This window comes from Molothrus aeneus, chromosome 28, assembly GCF_037042795.1.
Source record: "Molothrus aeneus isolate 106 chromosome 28, BPBGC_Maene_1.0, whole genome shotgun sequence".
Classification (NCBI taxonomy): domain Eukaryota; kingdom Metazoa; phylum Chordata; class Aves; order Passeriformes; family Icteridae; genus Molothrus; species Molothrus aeneus.
Window position 1 is genome coordinate 5,567,674 of NC_089673.1, and position 24,540 is coordinate 5,592,213.

The 24,540-nt window shown below is 64.4% G+C and overlaps 2 protein-coding genes across 3 annotated transcripts; one reads left to right on the plus strand and one right to left on the minus strand.

The window, feature by feature from the left end:
• Positions 1-4,723: 4,723 nt before the first annotated feature.
• MRPL45 (mitochondrial ribosomal protein L45) lies at positions 4,724-10,097 on the plus strand. Its single transcript, XM_066567094.1, has 8 exons — positions 4,724-4,820; positions 5,005-5,200; positions 5,735-5,852; positions 6,435-6,533; positions 6,949-6,997; positions 7,215-7,364; positions 9,154-9,327; positions 9,740-10,097. Exons 1-8 carry the CDS (start codon positions 4,764-4,766, stop codon positions 9,791-9,793), a joined length of 897 nt encoding a protein of 298 aa, XP_066423191.1. The 5' UTR covers positions 4,724-4,763; the 3' UTR covers positions 9,794-10,097.
• A 1,202-nt stretch (positions 10,098-11,299) lies between these two features.
• Positions 11,300-23,385, minus strand: GPR179 (G protein-coupled receptor 179). 2 transcript variants are annotated; one of them, XM_066566887.1, is made up of 12 exons: positions 22,556-23,385; positions 22,042-22,150; positions 21,103-21,205; positions 20,299-20,495; positions 20,121-20,189; positions 19,677-19,786; positions 18,827-19,065; positions 18,202-18,340; positions 17,878-17,983; positions 17,242-17,388; positions 13,080-16,964; positions 11,300-12,815 (listed from the first exon to the last, which is right to left on the minus strand). In XM_066566887.1, the coding sequence occupies exons 1-12, from the start codon at positions 23,383-23,385 to the stop codon at positions 12,144-12,146; spliced, it is 6,606 nt and encodes a 2,201-aa protein (XP_066422984.1). In that variant the 3' UTR covers positions 11,300-12,143. The 2 variants fall into 2 exon arrangements, with proteins under 2 accessions (XP_066422984.1, XP_066422983.1); XM_066566886.1 differs by having other exon boundaries at positions 11,300-16,964.
• Positions 23,386-24,540: the final 1,155 nt, after the last annotated feature.

Consider the following 24,540-nt stretch of genomic DNA (forward strand, 5'->3'; position numbering starts at 1 on the left):
GGTGCGGGGCTGCGCCCCCCCCGGCGGGGCGGCGGCGGCGGCGGCGGGGGGGGGCGGGGGGGGCGGGGGGCGGCGGGGGGGGCGCGGGAAGGGCGACGAGGCGGCTCCGCACGGACGCACCGAGAGGGAGCAGCGGCGGGAGCGGAGGATGAGGAGGAGGATGAGGAGGAGGATGAGGAGGAGGAGGAGGATGAGGAAGATGAGGAGGAGGAGGAGGAGGAGGAGGAGGAGGGAGGGGCGGGGGCGCGCGCGCGCTCCCGGCTCGAGGCGGCCCCGGTGGGGGAGTGCGGGGAGCGGAGCGGGAGGGGGGGAGGGAGAGAGGGAGGGAGGCACGCGGGCGGCGCGTGCGCGTGCGCGCGGCGGCGCCACGCGGCCGCGCACGTAGCGCGCGCGGGGGGCGGGGAGGGGAGGGGGTGGGGGGGGAAGGCGGCGGGAGGAGTTGCGTAAGCGCTGGCGGGGAGTGCGCCTGCGCAAAGACAAGCCCCGCGCGGACACGCCCCTTCACGGCGCGCCTGGCCACGCCCCTTCCCAGTTCTGAGGGACGGGGCAGCCCCGGGAATGGGGATCCCGGGAATGGGGATCCCGGGAATGGGGATCCGGGTGAGCCCCGGTAATAGGGATCCCGGGAACGGGAATCCCGGTGTGTCTGTAATGGCTATCCCAGTAATGGGGATCTCGGTAACGGGGATCTCGGTGTGTCCGCTCCGAGTGGGCCTGGCACAGTGCACCCCATTAACTGAGGCTCCCGGTGCGCCCGGTTTGGGCAGATGCTGGCACCCCGTTAACTGTGGGCACTCAGGTCAGCTGGCCTGGGTGGGGATTGGCACAGTGCACCCAGGGGCTCCTGGTTTTGGGGTGACACTGGCACCCCGTTAGCGGGGCTCCCAGTACTCCCAGTTCAGGGGGATGACAGCTCCTGGGTCTCCCAGTGCACTCAGACGGGGGCAGAGCTGGAGTGGTGCCCCCATATTGGGACACCCCGGTTTCCCTCTTTGCTCTCTGTATTTCAGTTTATTTCTCACTATTCCTTCCCCAACGAGATTTATTTTTGTTAAAAGTGATACTTTGCTGTTTAAAAAATATAAGTTAGTGCTGAGCAGGGGAGAGATCGATCAGGGAGTGGAGAGAGCGAGCAGGGATCTGGGGAGGAGAGCTGGATTTGAGGAGGGATTGGGGATTTGGGAAAGAAAAGGGATTTGAGGAGGGAAAAGGGATTTGAAGAGGGAAAAGGGATTTGAGGAGGGGAGATTCCAGGCAGGAGGGAGCAGGGATTTGAGGGAAGGAGCAGGAATTCAGGAGAGGGAGATGGGATTTGGGGAGGGGAATAGGATTTGAGGTAGAGAGAAGGGGTTCGAGGGAGGGAACAGGGATTTCAGGGAGGGAGCGGGGATTCACTGAGACCTGGAGGAGCCGGCGGCACGAACTGGGGCAGGGAGAAAGTACAGACGGCTCTCAGCAGATGGTTACAAAAACCCAGCGCTGCCGAGCCCGGGTTCATCCGGGGCTGCCGAGGGGCCGCATTGTGCTGCAGAGCCCCGGGGAGGGAAAGGGAGACAAGGGAACAGCTGGAAACAGCTGGAAACAGCTGGAAACAGCTGGAAACAGCGCGGGGGCTGGGCAGCTGCCGCCCTGCTCCGTCCTGCCAGCTCGCAGCGCCGCGGCGGGGCGCGGAGCCCCGCGGGACACGGGGGGACATCGGCGCTGCGAGCGGGGCCAGGGAATGTTTTGGGGTTTTATGGAATCCTGGCGGGGTTCTGGGCGGAAAGCCCCGTCTGCCCTGCAGCGAGGGAAGGGCTGCACCCCACGGCTCGGCGAGGAGGCTCCGTGTGCAGCCCGGTTTGCAGCCGGCGTGGACGGAATTGGACTCAGCCCGGCCGTGCCACGCTGGGGACACCCCGAGGCCACGGCAGCAGGAGAAGCCCAGCTGTGCCCCGGCCGTGCTGGGCGACTTTGCCAGGGCAAAAGTCCCGTCCCCTCCCGCCTGGCCTCGGTGCTGGCAGCGCGTGTGGCCGCGGGTGACTGTCCCTGGCAGAGCCACGGGAAGGTCAGGGCCAGGATAAAACTATTCCTGGAGCGGAGCTGCTGCGCTCCGCGGGAGGGGAGCGGAGGGGATTGTCTCCTCTCAGCTTTAATTCCCATCCCGGATGGCCGCGGGGTCACCGGGTGCCCTCCCGGCCCGCCGGGGGGGAGATCGGTGGCCGCGGTGGCCGCGGGGCTTGTGCTTGGCAAAGGGCTCCGGGCGCTTCCCGCGGGTGCTGCCCCGCACGGGAGATGCTGGGAGGTGACAGATGCTGCTGTCAGCAAGAATCCGGGAGAGGGAAAAAAAAAAAAAAAAAAAAGAAGAAGGAAGAAAGAGAGAAAAAGAGCGAGGCTCCGCGGAGAAAGCCGGGGGGACGCCGCCTCCTCCGCCGTGTCCCGACCAAACCGGGTTCTCCTGTAGTGCGAGACTGCGGAGAGCCCGGGGACAAACGGACGGGGTGGAAGCCAGGAGCTGTAATTAGCCCAGAGCCACCAACCGCTGTCAGTGCTCCTTTCTAATTAGGAAAAACAAGGGGGAAAAAAATTTAAAAAGGGGGAAGAAAGAAAAAAAAATAAATTCCCAGGAGAGGCTTTTCTTTTCTTCTCTGTCTTTCGCCGGAGTTTTCGCCGTTGCTGCCGGGAGCGGGAGCAGCCGGAGGGCACCGGCTAATCCTGCCCCGCAGGTCTGGGCCGCCGGCTTAGGGCTGGAATCTCTGGTATTCGGGAGCGCGGGGACAGCAGCGCTCCGAGCTGCGGGGCCTCCTGCTCCGCGGGTCATTCCCGGGGGCTTGGGAGGCGTTTTTCCCTGGATTTCCCCCTCTCCGCGTGTGCGTGCGGCTCTGCCCGTCCCCTCCCGCCTCACCGCCGGGCACCTGGGACAGGTTGCACAAGGATGGAGGCAAACGTGGCCCAGCCCCTGCCTGGAGCTGGCGGGGACAGTTCGGGGCGGGTGCCGAGACCTGATCCCAGCCCTGATCCCGCTCTCACACGGGACAAATCCCCACGTGGTGGTTTTGCGAGGAGAAGAGCGCAGGTGGGCTGGGGACATCATCCGGTGCCATCTCCTCGGCCCCATCCCAAATTTCCTCAGGGATGCTCACAGGCTGAGCCCCCCACGGGCAAGGACGTGGCTCCAGAGGGGTTCCAGAGCGCCCCAGCGCTGCCCACGGAGGTGAAACCGGCCGGGATGGCATCCGGGCCATCCGGGAGAGCCAGCTGGGCTGGGAAAATCCAGCCCCACGAGTCGGGAGCCGTGGGAAAGCGCCGGGGCCGCGGGCTCTGGGGCCGGTGACTCAGCCCCGGCTGCTCCAGGATCGGCTCCGGAGCCCCGGGGCTTCATCCCAGTTTTCCAGAGGGCTCCACTTTTCCTACCGGGGGCGCTGCGGGAAGCGCTCTCTGCTGGTTTTGCCCCCCGCCCACCCCAGTGAGCATCACACCGAATTTTGGGGGGTGCTGGCGGGCAGCAGACGCGATCCCCCCAGGCAGGGGGGCCCGGCTGCCCCCGCGCCCCCGGCCCGGCCCCGCACGGCCGCTCCCGGCTCGTCCCGGCCCAGATAAGAGCGCGGGCCGGGATCAACGGTCTCGGGCACAGCGGAGCCGTCACTACACATTAACCAGCTGTCCGATGGAGCAACGCGTCCTCGGAGCCAAGATCAACAGTCCCCAAAGCAAACTGGGAGCGGGGCCAGGCGCAGTGAGCGCGGCCAGAGCCTCGCGGCGAGCCCCCCGCCCCCGAGGGCCCCCCCGGGCTTCGCACCCCCGGGCCGGGCTCGCCTTTGGCTCCGCGGGCCTCGCCCCGCGGGCGTGGGCGGGTGACGAGCATCCCCAGGGTGTCCCGGCGGCTCCCAGCGATGGGGTTTCGAGGGAAGAGGGTTTGGGATGAGCCGGTTTGTGTTCTAGGACGCGGGTGCCTCATCCTGGATTGTCCCCGGGATATTCGGAGGGACCCCCGAGCCCCCCCGCGCTGCGGGCAGCATCCCGGGGGTGCCGCATCCTGGGCTGTGCCAGGAACATCTGGAGGGACCCCTGCCCTCGATATCCCCCCCTCCCCGCCAGCGTCAGGAGCTGCTGCGAAGGCAAATCCCAAAAGCATCGCACAAACCCCAAAACCCCACGGAGCTGCTGGGGGTAAAGGAACCTGGGGGGGTTCTGTGGATCCGGGGGGCTCTGGAAATCCGGGGAGGGGGTCCTGCGTGCCCGAGGGAGGGGCTATGCAGATCTGGGGGGGCCCTGCGGGTCTGGGGGGGCAAATCTGGCGGTCCGGGGGTGGCTCTGCAGGTCCAGGGGGAGCTGTGCGTGTCCGGGAGTGCCCCGCGGGTTACGGGGGGGGTCTCCGCAGGTCCACGGGGGGTCACTACAGATCCGGGGGGGTCTCTGCAGGTCTGGGGGGCTCCGACACCCGCAGCATCCCCCGCATGGGGCAGGGTGGGGGTCCCGCGCGTCGCACGTGACCCGTGTGGGGGGTGGGGGATGGGGGCAGTGCCATCCCCCCCGCCCCCCGCACTGCACCACGCACGGGGGTCCCCCCTCCGCGCGCTCGGGGGGTGGGCGGAGCCTCCCGCGCTGGCCCCGCCCCCCCGGCCTCCGCAGCCGATGGAATTTTCCACTCGCGGGCGCGGCGCGGGCTCCCGCCGGCCACGCCCCTTCCCGCGCGCGCGCGACCCGCGCGGCCCCGCCCACACCTTCCCCCCCCTCCGCGCGGTCCCGCCCTCCCCGTTCCCGCCATCCCCCGCGGCAGGGCAAAGATGGCGGCCGCCATGGCGGCGGGGTTGGGCCGCAGGGCCCCGCGGCTCTGCTGGAAGGTGCGGCCGGGCAAGCGGCCTGAGGGGCGCCGGGGAGCGGCCGTGGGGCCGCGGGATGAGCGGGGCGGGCGCTGAGGGTGAGGGAGAGCGCGGGGGGCCGTGGCGCGTGCGAGGCGTAAGGGGAAATCAATTCAGGCTTGGTGGTGCTGGTCTCACTCCGGGCTCTGCCTTTGCCTCCCCGCAGGCCGCCGAGTCCTTGCTCCGTCCCGGGGCGCTGCCGCCCTGTGTGGTTGTGCCGGTGCGGAGCAGGAGGAAGGGGCCGCGGCTGCCCGAGTGGGCCCGGGAGCTGAGCCCTGAGGAGAGGGAGAGGCGGCTCCGGTCCGCGGCGCCGATATTCCCGGACGAGCGCATGGAGCGCACCTTCTTCTTGGCGTGCACGGGTACGGCAGCACGGCGCACTCAGCCTGGCCCGGGTGATGTGACAGAGAGAGGATCAGGCTGAATTCCTTCCCCACTGTTCCTTCTGGCCGGGGGAGAGGCCTCCCTGCCTGATCTCCAAAGCTGTTGGTGCCTTTTACTTGAATCCTGGAATCTCAGAGGGGTTTGGCTTGGGAAAGCCTCTCCAGTGCCACCCCTGCCATGGGCAGGGACACCTTCCCCAATGCCAGGGGGCTCCGAGCCCTGTCCAGCCTGGCCTGGGACAGTTCCAGGGACCCCGGGGCAGCCACAGCTGCCCTGGGAATTCCATCCCAACCCTTTCCCACCCTCTCAGGGAGGAATTCCTTCCCAAAATCCCCTCTAATCTTCATTTTGAAGTCATTTTCCCCTCTTCCGTGCATTGTGAGGGAACAGCAGAGCTCAGCACCTGTGTATGAGCTTATCCCAGGAGTTGTGTCTCTCAGAAATTCTCCCATTTCCCCTGTTCATCCCCTGGGCTCTGAGCCTCCCCCTGAGCTGCTTTTCCCCCACCCCAGCTGAGATCATGGATCCCTACGTCCCTCCCGAGGGCGATGCCCGCCTGACCTCGCTGTCCAAGGACGGCGTGACGCAGCAGATGCAGAAGCTGAGGCAAACAGCGGCCTCCCAGCTGGCGTACGTACCCCTCGTTAGCTAATTAGCGTAATTAACCTGCTGCTTGGCCTGTCCTGGGTCTGTCCATGGGAGACACTCCTCCCCCAGTTCCCCTCCAGGCCACCCCAAATCCCCTCAAAACTCCCACAAACGCCCCAGGACCCCAATGTGACCCCCCTTGTGTTCCCTCCAGTCACCTCCAGGCCACCCGGGACCCCCCAAATCCCCTCCAGGACCCCCCTGTGTTGACCCCCAAACCCCCCACACCCTCTCAACCTCCACCAAACCCCCTCTGTGAGGGGGCTGAGGGATCTCTGGGTGATTTTTAGGATTAAGGGGCTGTTTCCTCCCTGTTTTTCCCATTTTTGTTGTTGTTGCCCCTTCCCCTGGAGTTCCCACCTCTCCTGCTGGGAGCAGCCACGCTGTGCACTCCCAATTCTTTTAGGATTCTTTGGATTTGGCTCTTTTATGATCACCTGAAGGTTTTGTCTTAGTGGGGGATCTCAAATTCTCAGCTGATAAAAGCTGGGATTGAATCCTGTAGGATCCAAACGTCCAGGACAGCTCGAATTCTGTTCTTTCCTTAATTCCTTTCTTTCCCAGCCTTCGGAAGATCAAGGATCACGACCCGGATTTCAGCACCAAAACCTTCCCTGAGAAAGCCCAGGAGATATTTATTGAGGCCCACAACTCCCTGGCAAAGTAAGGCCCTTCCCTGACCCATGGGGAGCTGGGATTTGTGGGGGAAAAGTGGAATTTGTGTGGGGAGAAAAGCAGGAATTTGTGGGGGTGAAAAGCGGGAATTTATGTGGGGAGAAAAGCGGGAATTTGTGTGGGGAGAAAAGAGGGAATTTGTGTGGGGGAAAGTGGAATTTGTGTGGGGGAAAGCAGGAATTTGTGTGGGAGGAAAGGTGGAACTTGTGGGGGCGGAAAGGTGGAATTTGTGTGGGGAGAAAAGCGGGAATTTGTGGAGAATGCAGGAATTTTAGGGGAAAGCAGGAATTTGTGTGGGAGAAAAGGTGGGATTTGTGAGGAAAGCAGGAATTTGAGGGGAAAGCAGGAGTTTTTGAGGAACCTCTTTTCCTGTGCTGAGGTGACCGGGGCGTTTCCTCTGCAGCTTTAACAAGCAGAAGCTTCACTCCCTGGTGACCGAGCGCTGCTACCCCGTAAGTGCCTGGAATTCTGGGGAATTTTGGGGTGTCTCAGCTGGATGGAAAGGACCCCCAGGGATCAGCACAATCCCAACAATCCCTCCCAGGTCTGGGCTCGTGGCTGTTCCAGTGCCCAGAAAGCACCAGCAGAGTCTGAGCTGTTTTTCGCTGGGAGGAGCGAACAAATCATTAATGATAATTTAATTAATTCCGAGCTGATCTCTGCTGGCAGGAGATGGTGCGTGGGAACAGGTACAGAACCATCCGCTGGAGGTTCCTGGAGTCCCTGGAGCCCCCCAGGGTGGTGCACGTGCGCTGTGAGAGCATCCTGAACCGGGGCAACCTCTACGGGCAGGTGACAGTGAGGATGCACAGCCGCCAGGTGAGCCTGGGCTGGAGGGCAGCGACTGCAGCCCCGTGCAGGCCGTGGGCAGGGACACCTCCCGCTGCCCCCGGCACCCAGCAGCCTGCTCCAGGGTGAACAGTCCCCATTTCCCAGCCTTTCCTGGAATGTCACACTTGGATCACCCAGCAGTCTGCTCCAGGGTGAACAGTCCCCATTTCCCAGCCTTTCCTGGAATGTCACACTTGGATCACCCAGCAGCCTGCTCCAGGGTGAACAGTCCCCATTTCCCAGCCTTTCCTGGAATGTCACACTTGGATCACCCAGCAGTCTGCTCCAGGGTGATCAATCCCAATGTTCCCAGCCTTTCCTGGAATGTCACACTTGGATCACCCAGCAGCCTGCTCCAGGGTGAACAGTCCCCATTTCCCAGCCTTTCCTGGAATGTCACACTTGGATCACCCAGCAGTCTGCTCCAGGGTGATCAATCCCAATGTTCCCAGCCTTTCCTGGAAGGTCACAGTTGGATCTCCCAGGAACCTGCTCCAGGGTGAACAGTCCCCATTTCCCAGCCTTTCCTGGAATGTCACACTTGGATCACCCAGCAGCCTGCTCCAGGGTGATCAATCCCAATGTTCCCAGCCTTTTCTTGGAGGTCACAGTTGGATCATCCTGAAGAAGGCTCCTGGATGTTCAATCCCAATGTTCCCAGCCTTTCCTGGAAGGTCACACTTGGATCACCCAGCAGCCTGCTCCAGGGTGAACAGTCCCCATTTCCCAGCCTTTCCTGGAAGGTCACAGTTGGATCACCCAGCAGTCTGCTCCAGGGTGATCAATCCCAATTTTCCAGCCTTTCCTGGAATGTCACACTTGGATCACCCAGCAGCCTGCTCCAGGGTGAACAGTCCCCATTTTCCAGCCTTTCCTGGAAGGTCACAGTTGGATCACCCAGCAGCCTGCTCCAGGGTGAACAGTCCTAAATTTCCCAGCCTTTCCTGGGAGGTCACCTGGATCATTCAGGAACCTGCTCCAGGGTGAACAGTCCCCATTTTCCAGCCTTTCCTGGGAGGTCACACTTGGATCACCCAGCAGTCTGCTCCAGGGTGATCAATCCCAATTTTCCCAGCCTTTTCTTGGAGGTCACAGTTGGATCATCCTGAAGAAGGCTCCTGGATGTTCAATCCCAATGTTCCCAGCCTTTCCTGGGAGGTCACACTTGGATCACCCAGCAGCCTGCTCCAGGGTGAACAGTCCTAAGTTTCCCAGTTTTTCCTGAGAGGTCACTTGGATCATCCAGGAACCTTCTCCAGGATGAACAATCCCCATTTTCCCAGCCTTTTCTGGGAGGTCACAGTTGGATCACCCAGGAGAAGGCTCCTGGATGATCAATCCCAATTTTCCCAGCCTTTCCTCCTAGAAAAATCCATCCCTTCATCTTCCCTCACCTCGGTGATACCAATCCCAAAATTCTGCCTGCCCAGCGCAGAGATCCCAGCCTTTTTTGGGGTTGGAAAGCCCCCAGATCCCATCCCACTCCACCCCTGCCCTGGGCAGGGGCACCTCCCACTGTCCCAGGTCACAGTTGGATCACCCAGGAGCCTTCTCCAGGGTGACCAATCCCAATTTTCCCAGCCTTTCTTTCTAGGAAAATCCCTCTCTCCATCTTCCCTCACCAACCCCAACGTGCTGCCAGCCCAGCACAGAGAATCCCAGCTTTTTTGGGGTTGGAATCCCTTAAATCCCATCCCGTGGGCAGCGACACCTCTCACTATCCCAGGTCGCTCCAAACCCCATCCATCCTGGGGCCGTTTTTTGGATCTTTTGACAGATTTTGGCCATCTATGACCGCTTTGGGCGGCTCATGTACGGCGGGGAGGAGATTCCCAAGGATGTTCTGGAGTATGTTGTGTTTGAGAGGTACCTGGTGAACCCCTATGGAACCTGGAGGATGCACGGCAAGATCGTCCCAGAGTGGGCCCCGCCCAAGGATCCCATCATTAAGGTGGGAGAAGGCTGGAAGATGCAAATCCCTGGGGGAAGATGCAAATCCCTGGGGATCATCCTGGACAAAGCTGAGCTGCCTGGGAGGGGAAGGTGGGGGGTTCATCCATGGGCAGAGCTGTTTGGAATGTCCATGGAATTGTTCCCTGGCAGGCTGAGGGTCGGGAATGGCTGAGGGCAAGTCTGGGATAATTTTGGGAATTATTTCCCCCTCTGCCTGACCTCCATACTTGTCTCTGCCTCCCTGTGTTACTAAAAACAGATCGTGGAGAAGAAGGAGGGGAGAACTCCAGTGTAATTCGAGGCTTCCCATCCCATTCCCTTCTCCTGCCTCCCTCTGATCCCCCTTTTTTCCCTTTCCAGAACCTTCTGCTCCCCTTTTTCCTGCTGATTTTTGTCCCTTGCTTTTGCAGACCGTGATGATTCCAGCCCCGGATCCCTCACAGGAGCATGAAACAGTGAAGTAGAAGGTTCTGGAACGTGGACCAGGACAACAAACAGGGAATGGGCTCCAGCCACTCCGGATTTGCCCTTCCAGGAGCTGGGAGCGGGACGTGGATGAGCTGTGGGAAGAGCTCGGCTCTGTCCCACACTCCGTGTGCTGCAGCCTCCCCCTCGCTGGGTTTCCCTGAGGATGAGGAGCCCTGGGAGCATCCACAGCCGCCCTCTGTCCTGGAATTCCTTGGGAGAGCCCCTGGAACATTTGTCACCTCCCTGGGAGGGGTCACAGAGCTGCTGCCCAGCCATTAAAACTTCACCAGTGTTCTCCCATCTCTCTTTCTCTGCTGATTCACAAATTCCTATTTTTTTAACAGAAACCAGGAAAATTTAATTCAAGTTCTGTGGTGAGGGGAGTGCTCCCTTTGGGGCTGCCCAGAGGAGCTGCAGCACAGCTGATAATTGGATTTAATTTCAGTTTTGTTTCCTCACAAGGGCTGGTGTTGGTGGCAGAGCTGGTGCTGTCACTGAGGGAGTGGCACCATCCTGTGGACACGGGGACATTTGCAGCTGTCCCTGCTTTGCCTGGGCTGGGAAAACGCTTTTTCCTCCCCTGTGAGTCTCCTCCTCTACTCCTGCTCTGCTCAGCCAGTTCTCCTCACTCACAGAGAAGAATCCTCCCTGCTCACCCAAGAACAAACCCTTCTCTCCTTCTTGTCCTGCTTTTTAACTCGGCCACTTCCAGAGCGTGGGAGAGTTCAGGGAATTTTTATTTCTTCCTTGAGAGAGACTTTGCAGAGCTGTTGAAAGAGGAGCCGTGGCTCCTTTTTGCTCCTCAGTGTTCCTTTTGGGAGGGCAGGGCCTCCTCTTTGTGCTGTGCTGGGAGAGGAGCCAGCAGTGCAATCCCTGCCATGTCCTTTGGGATGTCACTGGGGTGTCACAATCCCTCTGTTCCTAAAAAAAATCTTGTCCATGGAGCCTCTGCCTCGCTCAGGAGCAGAGTGTGGGAGCTCAGACCCCTCCATGGATCTCGGGGCAGGAGGGGATGGAATTCCTGAACCCAGAGCGGGGAGAGGATTGGGATTGTTCAGGAAAAGGGGATTTTTTTGGGGTGGCTTCATTGAGGATTCCCTGAAGAAGCCCTGAGGATGGACAGAGGGATGAAGGGACACAGGGAATGGGCTCCAGAGGGCAGGAGAGATGGAACATTGGGAAGGAATTCCTCCCTGGGTGGGGAGGGATGGAATCCCCAGAGCAGCCGTGGCTGCCCTGGATCCCTGGCAGTGCCCAAGGCCAGTGGGAGGCGTCCCTGGGTGGGATTTAAGGTCCCTTCCCTCCAAACCTGGGGTTCTGTGGGTTCCCCAGCCCTGACTCTGAATTTAAAGGCGTTTTCTGGGAGAATGGCCTTTCCTTCCAGTCAGCCCCTTCCAGTCAGCCCCCTCTGCCACTCAACCCCTGCACTGCTGGATTTCCTCTCCAGCCCCTTCCCAGCTCTTCCCACCTCTCAGTGAGCCTCTCTCTGAGCACACGCCGTAGATAATTAATTCCGTTTATTTCCTGCATTTACACAAAATTGCACAACCAGGACCTTCAGCCCCACACCCCCCAGTCCAGCTCTGGGGCTGGGCAGGGGGGATCAGGATGGATCGAGGGGTGGATCCATGGATGGAGGGAAAGGACAGAGGGATGGATCCATGGATGATGGATGGATGGATGGATGGATGGATGGATGGATGGATGGATGGATGGATGGATGGATGGATGGATGGAGGGAAAGGACAGAGGGATGGATCCATGGATGATGGATGGATGGATCCATGGATGGATGGATGCATGGAGGGAAAGGACAGAGGGATGGATCCATGGATGATGGATGGATGGATCCATGGATGGATGGATGCATGGAGGGAAAGGACAGAGGGATGGATCCATGGATGATGGATGGATGGATCCATGGATGGATGGATGCATGGAGGGAAAGGACAGAGGGATGGATCCATGGATGATGGATGGATGGATGGATGGATGGATGGAGGGAAAGGACAGAGGGATGGATCCATGGATGATGGATGGATGGATCCATGGATGGATGGATGCATGGAGGGAAAGGACAGAGGGATGGATCCATGGATGATGGATGGATCCATGGATGGATGGATGGATCCATGGATGGATGGATGGAAAGGACAAAGGGATGGATCCATGGATGGATGGATGAGTGGAGGGATGGATCCATGGATGGATGGATGGATGGATGGAGGGAAAGGACAGAGGGATGGATCCATGGATGATGGATGGATCCATGGATGGATGGATGGATGGATCCATGGATGCATGGATGGATGCATGGATGGATGAGCCCCTGGTGCTGGGCTCCCCTCACTCCCCATCCCCATCCCGGGCTCTGCCCTGCCCGGGGCGGGTCTGCGAGGGCTCCGTGCTCTCCTCCTCCCACACCTCAGAGCTTTTCCTCATGCCCAGCCTGGGCCTGGCAGGTGCTGCTGGAGCCTCTCCAGCTTCCCAAGGACAAACCTCAGCCAGGCCGGCGCCGGGGCTGGAGCTGCTGCCCAGCCCTGGGTGCTGCATGCTGGGCAGGAGCCGGCACAGGGGCTTGTGCTCGGCTTCCCCCTGGGATCTGCCCCTGGATTTTTCCACAAGTGTTGGAGACACAGCGCTGGCTCCCGGCTGTCCCATCCCTGCAGGGGAACCTCTTTGGGCTCCCTGTGGCTGCACACCTGCCTGGGACATTTCCTCCTCCAACCCAATGGGCTCTGCTGCTTCCCAGGGGCAAATTGCAGATTTCCTGCTCTCCATGCTGCCGGATTTCTTGGATGGCTCCTTCCCCGCTGCAGATTTCAGGGACAGCTCCTCTGTGTCCAGGCTCTCCCATGGACAGACGGACTCTCGGGCTCTGCTCCCCTTCTCCAGAGCTTTGGAGGCTTCTTTCGGTGGCAGTTTCTCCTTACCTGGGGCTGTTCCCTTCTCCAGCTGAGGCTCAGCCACCTCCCAGGGACAGATTTCAGCTTTGTCACTGCATTGAGAGCCCTGAGACTCCCAGGGACAGATTTCAGCTTTGCTGCTGGATTCAGTCTCCCAAGGGCAGATCTCTGATTTTTCTGAGCTCTGGGATTTCCTTGGAGCTGCTTTGGGCAGTGCTGAGCTCCCACTTTGGGGTTTGGCCTGGGGCTGCTCCACATCTTGGCTTTCCCAAGGACAGATGGACTCTCTTCCCTTCTCCAGAGCTTTGGAGGCTTCTCTTGGTGGGAGTTTCTCCTTACCTGGGGCTGTTCCCTTCTCCAGCTGAGGCTCAGCCACCTCCCAGGGACAGATTTCAGCTTTGTCACTGCATTTAGAGCCCTGAGACTCCCAGGGACAGATTTCAGCTTTGTCACTGCATTGAGAGCCCTGAGACTCCCAGGGACAGATTTCAGCTTTGTCACTGCATTTAGAGCCCTGAGACTCCCAGGGACAGATCTCTGCCTTCTCTGAGCTCTGGGATTTCCCTGCAGGGGCCCTGGGCAGTGCTGAGCTCCCGGCGTGGGGTTTGGCCGGAGGCTGTGCTGTGTCCAGGCTCTCCCCAGGACAGACGGACGCTCTGTCTCTGCTGTCCCGGGGCCTCTCGGGGCTGGCCAGCGCCGCCTGGCGCCTGATGCGCTTGGGGCCCCCAGCAGGGACCTGCTGTGCCTTTGGCTGCTGGCAGGGAGGCTCGGCCGCTTCCCAGGGACAGATCCCGGCTTTGCCGCTGGATTCAACCTCCCAGGGACAGATCTCTGCCTTCTCTGAGCTCTGGGATTTCCCCGGAGCTGCTTTGGGCAGTGCTGAGCCCTCAGTCTGGGGTTTGGCCAGAGGCTGCTCCATGTCTGGGCTCTCCCAAGGACAGATCGATTCCCTCTCTCTGCTCCCCTTCTCCAGAGCTTTGCTTTCCTTTTTTCTTGGGAGTTTCTCCTTACCTGGGCCAGTTCCTTTTTCCATCTGAGGTGCAGCCACCTCCCAGGGACAGATTTCAGCTTTGTCACTGGATTCAACGTCCTGACTCTCCCAGGGACAGATTTCAGCTTTGTCACTGGATTCAACGTCCTGACTCTCCCAGGGACAGATTTCAGCTTTGCCAGTGGATTTGAGGTCCTGACTCTCCCAGGGACAGATTTCAGCTTTGCCAGTGGATTTGAGGTCCTGACTCTCCCAGGGACAGATCTCTGAGCTCGGGGATTTCCCTGGAGCTGCTCTGGGCAGTGCTGAGCTCCCGGTGTGGGGTTTGGCTGGGGGCTGCTCCGTGTCCAGGCTCTCCCAAGGACAGATGGACTCTCGGTCCTTCTTTCCCACTTCCTTCAGGAGTCCTTGACTTGTGGAAGCGCTTTTGCTCACCCTGGGTGGATCCTCTTTGTCCTGTCTGGGTTTCTCTTTACCCAAGGGTTGTTCAGCCACCTCCCAGGGACAGATTTCAGCTTTGCTGCTGGATTCAACGTCCTGAGACTCCCAGGGACAGATCTCTGCCTTCTCTGAGCTCTGGGATTTCCCTGGAGCTGCTCTGGGCAGTGCTGAGCTCCCTGTGTGGGGTTTGGCCGGGGGCTGCTCCGTGTCCAGGCTCTCCCAAGGACAGATGGACACTCGGTCTTGGCTCCCCTTCTCCATCTGAGGTTCAGCCACCTCCCAGGGACAGATTTCAGCTTTGTCACTGCATTTAGAGCCCTGAGACTCCCAGGGACAGATCTCTGCCTTCTCTGAGCTCTGGGATTTCCCTGGAGCTGCTTTGGGCAGGGGTTTGGCTGGGGGCTGCTTTCCTTTTTCTGGTGCTCCGGATCCCACTTTTTCTTCCCCTTTGGGGGTGCCACGCGTGTCCTGCCTCAATCTCTCCTTCCCCGACGGAGCCGCAGCCTCTTCCCAGGGGCAGATCTCTGGCTTTGGGCGCGGCTCATCCTCCACCTCCCAGGGACAGATGTTTGCCTTTTCTCTCTCCGTGGTTCCAGCCCGCTGGGATGAGGGTTTGGGCAGAGCTGGGGGTTTCCCCGCGAGCCCCATCCCAGGCTGCTCCGCACCTTCTCCAGATCGGGGGGATCCCTGCTCCGGCAGAGCCCCCTCTGTGTCCCAGGGGCAGATTTCTGCTCGGACACTCCTTCCCTGTTCCCGGCTCTCCCACGGGCAAACCTCAGCCCTCCTGCCCTCCGCTTGCTCCGAGGCCACTTTCAGCGGCCCTGCTGGTTTTTCCATGCCCGGAGAGCGCTGAGAATCCCCCTCACTGCCGCCCTTCCCGGGGCAGATTCCTGCTTTGGAGCTGGGATCTCCGCGCGTTCCCCCAGCACTGAGCTCGCCCTGCGCGCTCCCGGCCCCGCTCCCGCTCCTTCCGGGGCCCCGCTCGGGCTCGGCCTGGCTGCTCCCCTCTTCCAGCGCCTTCTCCGGGCTCTCTGGGGTCCCTCCATCCTCCCGGGGAGCGATCGCGGCCTGGCGCAGCAAGGCTCCCCTTCCTGCCGGCGTTCCGGGCCAGCCGGGCGGCCTCGCCCCCCGCACGCTGCTCGGGCTGGGCTTCGCAGGCGGCTGCTCCTCCCGGGGCTCCTCCCGGGGCTGGCAGGACCCGCTGGTCCCCTCGAGCTCCCCAAGTGCCCCTTCCTCCGCTGCGACCCCAGGAACGTCCTCCCGCAGATCCGCTGCCGGAGCCTGGTCCCCTTCCCGGGGCTGTACTCGTGCCACCTCCGGGGGACATTCAGCCCCTTGGTGGCCCGCGCTGGGTGGCTCCAGAGCGGTACCCGCGTTCGCTCGGGCAGCGCGGGGCTCCTCGGCCGCTTTGTCCCCACCGCCTGTCGCCGCGGCCGGGCTGCCCCGTTGTCCTCCTGTCCCGCTGTCGCCCCAGCCCGCGGCTTCCCCGGGGGTGGCGGCGTTGTTGTTGTGCTGGAGGGCGGGGACCTCGAGGCTCTGCCCGCTCCCCTCGGGGCTGCCCCCCCCGAGGGACACGGCCGAGGCCTCTCCCAGGCCGGACTTCTCCCTCCTGCTGCTCCCCCTCTTCCTGAGGCTCCCCTCGCTTTTCCCTTTCAGGACGCTCTTCCCCCTGGAGCGGTTGAGGGCTTTGATGGCGAGTCCCAGGCTCCGGAAACTCTTCGTGGGGGGCGGCTTGGGGCCGGGGGTGGCGGCCGCTGCGTCACCGGGGGTCCCCGACTCGGCCGCCTCGGCCGCTTTTTGTTTCCTGCCCAGGATCTCGTCCTGCACCAGCTCCCAGGGACAGACGTGTGCCGAGCTGGCGCTCGGGGCCAGCAGCCTGCCCGTCCCTGCCGGGGGGGACGCGCGCTCCGGGTCGGGCCCTGCTGTCCCCTGCGCCTCTCCCGCCCGTGCCGGGGGGCCCGGCGGTGGCTCCGGGCCGTCCCCGAGCGTCCCCGAGCGCTGCAGGCTCTGGTAGCGGACGGGGGGCGCAGGGGGCGTTTTCTTCACGGTCACCCGCACCTTCCTGGCCGGGTGGGCGCTGTCAACGCTGACGCTCTTGATGGGCGCGTAGGTGACATGCTTGTGTCCCTTGGCGTCGCCCGGCGGGGCCGCGTCCTCCTGCGGGCCCCTCTCGGCGGGGCTCGGCGGTGTTGCGGTGCCGCTGCCGACCCCGGGGGCCGGCGCGGAGAGGTGGCGGCCGCCGTGCCGCTGCTCGCGGTGGGCCCTGCGGGCGGCCAGCAGCGCCGCTTCCCGCGCCCCGGTGACCACGCTGTGCGACTTCTGCAGCGGCGGGGCGCGGCCCGGGGGTCGCTGCCAGTGCCCCGCCAGGTTTTGGGCGCTGGCCGATTTGCACAGGAGCGGGGCGGCGTCCAGCGAGTCGCTGTCGGACTGCTCCGGGTCCGCCGCGGCCGCCGGCGGAGGCTCCTCGGGCGGGCTGGGGCTGCGCGACCCTCGGCGGGGCTCCCGCGGGGGCCCCTCGGAGCTGCGGGACTTGCGCAGGGCCGAGGAGCGGCGCCGGGAGCTCTCGTCCCGCATCCTCGGGCCGGTCCCGGCGGCATCCACGAGCCGCTTGGCCGAGGAGCTGCGGCGGGACGGGGTCCCCGCCCGGTCCCGGTCCCCGGCGCTGCTGCGGCGGGACGCGCTCTCGGCCAGCTCGGCGCCGCTGCGGCGCAGGATGGAGCGGGCGAGGCTGCGGCGGGAGCTGCGCTTCTTGGCCAGGTGCGGGTTGTTGGTCGCCATCCGCCACGTCTTGTGCACCTCTAGCTGCCGGTAAAGCTTCTTCAGCTCCTCCTGCGCCGCGGGCGGGGGGACGCGGCAGAGAGAAGGGAGAGAGGAGAGCGCCTACAGCGGGGGCTGCGGCCGGGACCGCCCCGCCGAGCCCCGGGTTCTCCCGATGCCCCCGAAGCCCCCGCGCCGCCCCGAGGACGCAGCGGGTTTGCCCACCCGGCTGCGCTCACCCTGCACCCCCTCGTCCCCTCCCTCTGCTTTGCATCAGGAAAAGATTGCGAAAGGCACCTCTTACTCTGCACAGCTAGCGTCAAAAGAAGGTCCTGAGTGTGCCACCCACCCGAATGTCATCGGGGTCGAGACTGTGCTCGCTCCAGGCGGACGCGATGCTGCTGTTCATGCAGGAGCCCGAGCGCCGCATGTCCAGCTCGTCCTCGTACACCTCGGCCGTGATCTCCTCCCGCAGCGGCGAGCCCGTGTGCAGGAACTGCGCGGGGACACGGGGGAGTCACTCGGGGGGTCCTGTCCCCGCTCCCCGAGCCTCTGGGATGAGTGTTAGCGATGGGACCGTGGAATTGTGCGGGCTGGAAAAGCTCTCCGAGGACAGCGAGTCCAGCTGTTCCCCCGGCGCTGACAAAGCCACCGCTTACCCACGTCCCCAGTGCCACAGCCACACCTTCTCGAGCACTTCCAGGGGTGGGGACTCCGCTGGTTCCAGTGCCTGATCACCCTCTCCATGAGAAATTTCCCCAGTATCCAACCCAAACCTCCCCTGGCCCAGCCTGAGGCCGTTCCCTCTCCTCCTGTCCCCATTCCCTGGGAGCAGAGCCCAACCCTCCCCAGGTCCTGTCAGGGACTTGTGGAGAGCCAGAGGGTCCCTCTGAGCTTCCTCTTCTCCCAGCTGAGCCCCCCCAGCTTCCTGAGCCTCTTGTGGTGCTCCAGCCCCTTCCCCAGCTCCGTTCCTTCCCTGGAATACCTTGGGAATGAAGAGCAGGGCCAGGGTCATGGTGATGGTGCCGTGGGTGTGAGCAAAGAAGAGCAGCAGAGTCCAGTCCGGGTGCAGTGAGGGGACAATCAGGAACCTGGAAGGGACCAGGAGGGCAGTGCCAGCTGCCACCACAGCCCCTCCCCACCTCCAGACCTCACAGCCCCCCTGCCCGGCCACCCAAACCCTTCCACTGCGGGAGGACCGAGCACCCAGACCCCCTTTCCTTTGGAGATCCAGGGCACCCAAACCCTCCTCACCGTGGCACGGTTCCTGAGCATCCCCAGGGATGGGAACCTCGGTTCCTGGCCCTACCTGACCACGTGGAAGGTGGCAGAGACCATGAGCTCGTTGTGGAGGGCGATGCCCATGTAGCGGGGCTCGTGGAAGGCCGAGGGCACGGCACGTGTGGCGTAGCACAGGAAGCTGCCCCACAGCAGGAACAGCATCTCGGCTGTGGGGCAGAGCAGGACACACCCTGAGCGGCCACACCCAGCCCCAGCAGCTTTTGGGGTGCTCAGCTGCTGTCCACCACCCTCACCCTGGAATGTGCCAGGTCTGGAGCAAACCCCAGCACGGCCTTCCCAAAGTTTGGGACTCAACCCCAGGGGATGCTCGGGGGGAGGGGGGAAGGCAGCTGGGGGACCCCAACCCTCCTTGAAACCTCCAGGATTAAAGGGACAAGGAAATGAAAGCCCCAAATTATGGGATGGGGTCCCAGGGCTGTGGGAATCCCAGGTCCTTGCAGCCTCCAGGAGGATTAAATAGACAAAGGAATGAAAGGTCTACAGTCATGGGATGGGGTTGTGGGGCTGTGGGCACTCCCAGGTCCTTGCAGCTTTGAGGAAGATTAAACGGATAAGAGAATGAAAGCCCCGCAGTCCCGGGGTGGGGTCCGGGGGCCGTGGGGCCCCCCAGCCGTGCCGGGGGCCGGTCTCACCGATGACCATCATGTAATCCCAGCAGTCGTGGCCGCAGAGGGAGAAGTGCAGGCCGCGGCTGGTCTGGGCGCGGACGACCAGCGGGATGTTCTTGCGGGCGTTCTCCAGCATGCCGATGGTCCAGGCCGCCAGGAACCACAGCACCAGCAGCAGGATGGGCGCCAGCATGCGCAGCACGCGCCCGCTCGACACGTAGGGAGCGCGCTGCGCCGTGCGCGACAGGAACACCTTCAGCACCCTGCCGGGGCAGGAGGGTGAGACCCCTGCCTGTGCCAGTGGGACCCCTGCCCGTCCCAGTGAGACCCCTGCCCGTCCCAGTGAGACCCCTGCCTGTGCCAGTGAGACCCCTGCCTGTCCCAGTGAGACCCCAATCCATCCCAGCGAGACCCCTGCCTGTCCCAGTGAGACCCCAATCCATCCCAGCGAGACCCCAATCCATCCCAGTGAAACCCCTGCCTGTGCCAGTGAGACCCCTGCCTGTGCCAGTGAAACCCCTGCCTGTCCCAGTGAGACCCCAACCCATCCCAGTGAAACCCCTGCCTGTCCCAGTGAAACCCCTGCCTGTCCCAGTGAGACCCTAACCCATCCCACTGAGACCCCAACCCATCCTATTTTGGGGGTCCCAAGCCCTCCCCACTCTGGGGGTCCTGAGTACCCAAACCTTTCCCACTCTGGGGGCCCTGAGCCCCCGGTCCTCCCCATTGTGGGGGTCCCAAGCCTCCCAGCCTCCCCAAGCCCTCCCTGCCATGGGTGTCCTTAGCGCCCAAACCCTTCCTGCTGTGAGGGTCCTGAGCCCCAAACCCTTCGTGCTGTGGGGGTCCCGAGCCCCCAGCCCCCCATCCCAGCTACCTGTAGAGCTTGAGGGTGATGGTGCCGTAGACGATGGCGAAGCCGAGCATCCGCACCCAGCGCAGGACGATGCAGCGGAAGATGCTCGGCTTGAAGTACAGGATGAACACCTGGAGCGTGGGAGAGAGGGACCCGGGCTGGATCCCACCTGCCCCAGCCTCGGGAGCCACCTGCTTTTCAGGCCAGCCCCGTGCCACCCTCCCCCATGACCCCGCAGCTCCCGCTGCACTCGTGCGGGAGGGGAGAGGGGATTTGGGCAGGGATTAATTCCCGCAGGCAGCGGGAGAAAAGGGATTTGGTTTTCTGAGAAGGTTTATACGGCAGCCCCCAGGGACCGTGCCAGCAAAATTAACAATTAGATGGAGCCATGCCCTGCGTGGGGCAGCTCCATCCTGGAAACCCCATCCTGGAGCTTCCCAGCCCTGGGGGCAGCTGGGTACTCACGGGGAAGTAGAGGAGGAGGGACCCGAAGAGGATGGTCTCCAGCAGGATGATTCCTGATGTCCGGATCCTCTGCAGGGATACCAGCGTGAGGGTGCAGCCTTGGAGGGGACAGGGCCAGGGCAGGGGCCCTGCAGGGTTTGGAGGGACAGCGGAGCAGGGGCACACGGGGACAGCTTGCCTTGCTCCGTCGGAAGTGGTAGGACACGAGCATGCTGAGGAAGATGGCCAGCATGCAGCAGGCCTGGCACGACAGCACCGCTGCCCGCAGCACCTGGTCCTCCTGGATCAGGCAGGGCGTGTCGTCCTCACAGGTGGCACAGCCCGGGCGGCACGGGCGGCACCCCAGCCGGGACCCCCCGTCTGTCCCTGCCACACCTGGGGACAGAGCGATGGCCAGGGGGGAACACGGCACTGGGGCAGGATCAGCACACCCCAGGTGGGATCAGCACTTCCCAGGTGGGATCAGCACACCCCAGATGGGATCAGCACACCCCAGGTGGGATCAGCACACCCCAGGTGAGATCAGCACACCCCAGGTGGGATCAGCACACCCCAGATGGGATCAGCACACCCCAGGTGGGATCAGCACACCCCAGGTGGGATCAGCACACCCCAGGTGGGATCAGCACTTCCCAGGTGGGATCAGCACACCCCAGGTGGGAACACGGCACTGGGGCAGGATCAGCACACCCCAGGTGGGATCAGCACACCCCAGGTGGGATCAGCACATCCCAGGTGGGATCAGCACATCCCAGGTGGGATCAGCACTTCCCAGGTGGGATCAGCACACCCCAGGTGGGATCAGCACTTCCCAGGTGGGATCAGCACACCCCAGGTGGGATCAGCACACCCCAGGGCCTGGTGGCGCCCCCCACACCAGGGCACGTGTTCTGTGTCCCCAAAGCCCCCCAGCCCTGGTCCCCACTGCTCTGTCCGTGTGCCACTGGGGACAGCAGGGACCCCGGGGCCTGGTGGCACCCACCTGCCCAGGCACTGCTGGCCACTCCATCAGTCCCATAAAAACCCGGCTTGCACCTGCACAGGTACCTCCCGAGGACGAAACCGCGGCTCTCCTGGGGGACACACTGAAGGAGACACCCTGAGACACATCCCCCAGCCCCTGTGTCCCCTCTGTCCCCAAATCCCCCGCCCCAGGGGCTCCAGCAGCCCCCGGCTCACGGGTACCTGACCCCACGCCATCCTCCCCCGGAGCCATGAGGAATCAGTGGTTAAACATTTCAGAATTAAAACCCAGAGCTTGGCCCCAAATCCCTCCCTAAAACCTAAATGGACACCTAATGCAGCCGAGCGCCCTAATCCTGCCCAGCCGTGACGGCAGCCTCGGCCCGGGCCCTGCTCCCTAATCCCCCCCGGCCGCATCCCGCCCCGGGCGGCCGCGCTGGCGGCTCCCTGGGCATTGTTGTTTTCTGGAGGGATGCCCGGCCCCGGGCCCGGCCCTCTGGAAGGCATCGCTGGTAGGAAACAGGAGCTGGCGACGCCTTTCCCGCCTGGGCCCAGCTCCGGATGGACCCCGAGGCTGGGGGGCTGCGGGGTTCGCCCCGCCTGGTTGTGCCGAGCCCCGAAACGCTCGGGCACCGCTCGGGCTCTGCTGCAGGCGCCGCGGTGATGCTGCCAGCGGCTGCCAGGCCCCGTCCCCACCGTCCCCGCGGTGCCCGGACAGGGAGCAGCCGGATCACACGGCGCGGCTGGCGGTGGGGAGGGAAGATTTGCACAATAAACCTCTCCCCGCGGTGCGAGAGCAGCTGAGCGAAGCAGATGGATCGCCCGGGAGAGGATAAAGCTCAGCCCGGAGGGAGGGACGCGGAGCACGGGCAGCGCGGCCGGGGTGCGGGGCTGGGGGGTGCGGGGTACCCCGCTCCTGGCGGGGGAGGGGATGGGGTGCGGGTGCCGGGTGCGGTACCTGGGTGCTGTTGGGGTCACAGCGATGCGTGTCCGAGAACCAGCCCGGCCCGCTGGAGCACTGGTCGATGGCCACGTCCCGCAGCTCCACGTCCACCCGCACGACCCCCCTGTGGCCAGGGACGGGGTCAGCCCAGGGGGCGGGAATGGGGCCGTGGGCTCTGGGACTGATCCCAGCGGAGCCTTCCCTCCCCACCGCCTCCCTCTGCGGCTCCCGTGCCGTGGGGTGCAGCAGGGACCCCCCAGTCCCGGCTCACCCACCCCAGCGCAGCAGTGACAGGGGCTGGCAGCGCCAGGTGGGCAGCACGGGGGACACCGAGGGCGGACAGGGAGTCACCGCCGTGCCCGGGGATGTGAACAAACCCCTGCGCACCTGCAGGCACACCCAGAGGGACACGGGCAGAGCACTGGGGACGCCCCGGGGTGGGTGACACATCCAGCTGCACCCCCGGCACACACACGGGGCACCCCCCACCCCTTCCGACACCCCCCGAACCCCTCCGGGCTCCACTTACTTGAACTCGGGGCTGAGGTCGGGCTTGAGCCCGTAGAAGGCGGAGGAGAGCGTGACGGCCCAGGTGGGCAGGAAGCGGCCCTCGCGGCACTCCAGGAACGGCGGGGACCAGCGCACATGGCCCGGGTCCCCCACGTAGCTGTCCCCCCGCTGCCACTTGGGGGTCTCCAGGCTGCGCAGGTCATTGCTGAGCACCCGCTTGCGGAGCGCCGGCACCCGCTGCGACTTGAGGGCGTTGAACCACTCGTTGTCCCAGCTGAGGTTGCCCAGGCTGGGAGCGGCGCTGGACACGTCCTGCAGCAGGATCTGCCCGTCCCCCCTGGTGGCCTGCAGCATCAGCCGCGGCTTGGGGGCCAGCGGGTGGGCGTCGAGGGCCAGCACCGCCCTGCGCACCCACGGGTGCCCCTCGGCCAGGCTGCGGACCAGCGCCTGGTACCACTCCACGTCCTCGGCCACGCTGGCCTCGCGGATGTCGTTGGTCTGGAAGAGCATGTTGAGGAAGTTGGCGGCGTGGGCCAGCGCCTCGGGGGCGGCTCGCAGGGCTGCCCGCAGCGCCGGGGGGGGCCCGGGCCCGGGGGCCCCCGCCGCGACACCCCCGCTGCAGTTGGCCCGGGCCAGGCGCTCGGCATCGCCCGTGCGCAGGAACGCCAGCGCTGCCGCCGAGCCCTCGCCGTCCCCCGGCGCTCCCGGCTCCGCGGTGGGCGCCCACGACGATGAGGGGGCCGGGGACCATCCCGCCGGGCGCGGGGGTCTCTCCTGCGGGCGCTGCCCCGCCGTGAGCACCAGCACGGCGTGCAAGCCCCAGAGCAGCGGCCACCGGCACGGCCCCATGGCTGGGGCTCAGTGGAGCCCCCCGGCCCCCGGCGGCCCCCCCGGCCGGCGCGGGGGGCGCATGGCGGGCAGAGCCCCCGATCTGCCCGGAGCCGGCCCCGCGCTCTGCCGCCCGTTCTTCTCCCTCGGCGATGCCGGAGCAGACGTCACCGGGTCCAAACCGTGTTCAGCGGCTGGCGCTGCCCGGAGCCCCCCCGCCCGCCCCCGCGCTCCCGCTCGGGCGGCCGCGCTGCCCGGAGCCCCCCGGTCTGAGCCCCGTGGGCACCGCGCACCGAGGGGACCCCGCGTCCCGGCCCCTCAGGCTGGCCGTGATGCAAGCGCATCCTGATGGGAAGCCATGGCAACGGCAGCCGGAATTTTCCTGCCCGTATCCCCCTCCCTGCGGCCCCTCGGCAGTCGGGGGGAACGGGGCGCCCGCGGAGCCCCCATACGGTTCTGGGATCCAATCCCGCAGTGCCCGGCGCCCCCCGGGCCATGGGGTGGGAATGGGGGGGGTGTCCCCCACTCGGGGTGTCCCTGTGGGGCTGGGGGCGCTGGGCGCGGGCAAGAGCGGGATCTGAAGCCCCCTCCCAAGTGCGGGGGGATGTCCCGCGTAGCAGAGCCGGGGTGCAGGGGGGAAACTGAGGCACAGAAGGGCGCTCGGTTTCCTTGCTCCAGCCTCAAGCAACGATGACCTTCCCCAGCCCCAGCCCGCGGAGAGGTGTGGGGAGAGCTGGTCCCCGTCCCCTCTGCTCCGCTTGGGACGCGCTGCCCGCCAGAACCGGGCAAGAGCCCCGCAGGGCTCGCGGTACGGAGCCTCGCGTGCATGTGCCTCAGTTTCCCCCATCGCATGCCCCAGTCCCGGAGCGGGGGATGAGTCCGATGGGTCACGGCTGGAGCTGCGCGTCCGGGAGCCCTCGCTGCCCCCCGGCCCCACCATCCGTGACCCCCCCCGTGCCCGTGGATGCCGGGACCGAGCTGGGGCCGGGGTTCGGAACCGCTGCCGCCCGCGGGTCTGGGCGCTCGGAGCGGCTCCGGGGCTCGGAGCGGGTCCCTCCGTGGGTGCCGGAGCCACCCTCGGGTGCCGGTGCCGGCGGTGGGTGCGCGGCTCGAGCGGCTCCCTGCGCCCGGTGCGTGTCCCGAGGGCGTCCCCGCGGGTCCCCGCGGCCCCTCCAC

What these genes read in the sequence shown, in the direction of transcription:
- MRPL45 (XM_066567094.1), top strand. Translation starts at nt 4,764, where the DNA reads ATGGCGGCCGCCATGGCGGCGGGGTTGGGCCGCAGGGCCCCGCGGCTC. An exon ending in ACAGCGGCCTCCCAGCTGGC is followed by an intron (nt 5,853 to 6,434) that starts GTACGTACCCCT and finishes TTTCTTTCCCAG; the next exon opens with CCTTCGGAAGATCAAGGATC. An exon ending in CCAAGGATCCCATCATTAAG is followed by an intron (nt 9,328 to 9,739) that starts GTGGGAGAAGGC and finishes TTGCTTTTGCAG; the next exon opens with ACCGTGATGATTCCAGCCCC.
- GPR179 (XM_066566886.1), bottom strand. Translation starts at nt 23,385, where the DNA reads ATGGGGCCGTGCCGGTGGCCGCTGCTCTGGGGCTTGCACGCCGTGCTG. An exon ending in GTGACCCCAACAGCACCCAG is followed by an intron (nt 21,206 to 22,041) that starts GTACCGCACCCG and finishes TGTCTCCTTCAG; the next exon opens with TGTGTCCCCCAGGAGAGCCG. An exon ending in ATCACCCTCAAGCTCTACAG is followed by an intron (nt 19,066 to 19,676) that starts GTAGCTGGGATG and finishes CTGCCCCGGCAG; the next exon opens with GGTGCTGAAGGTGTTCCTGT.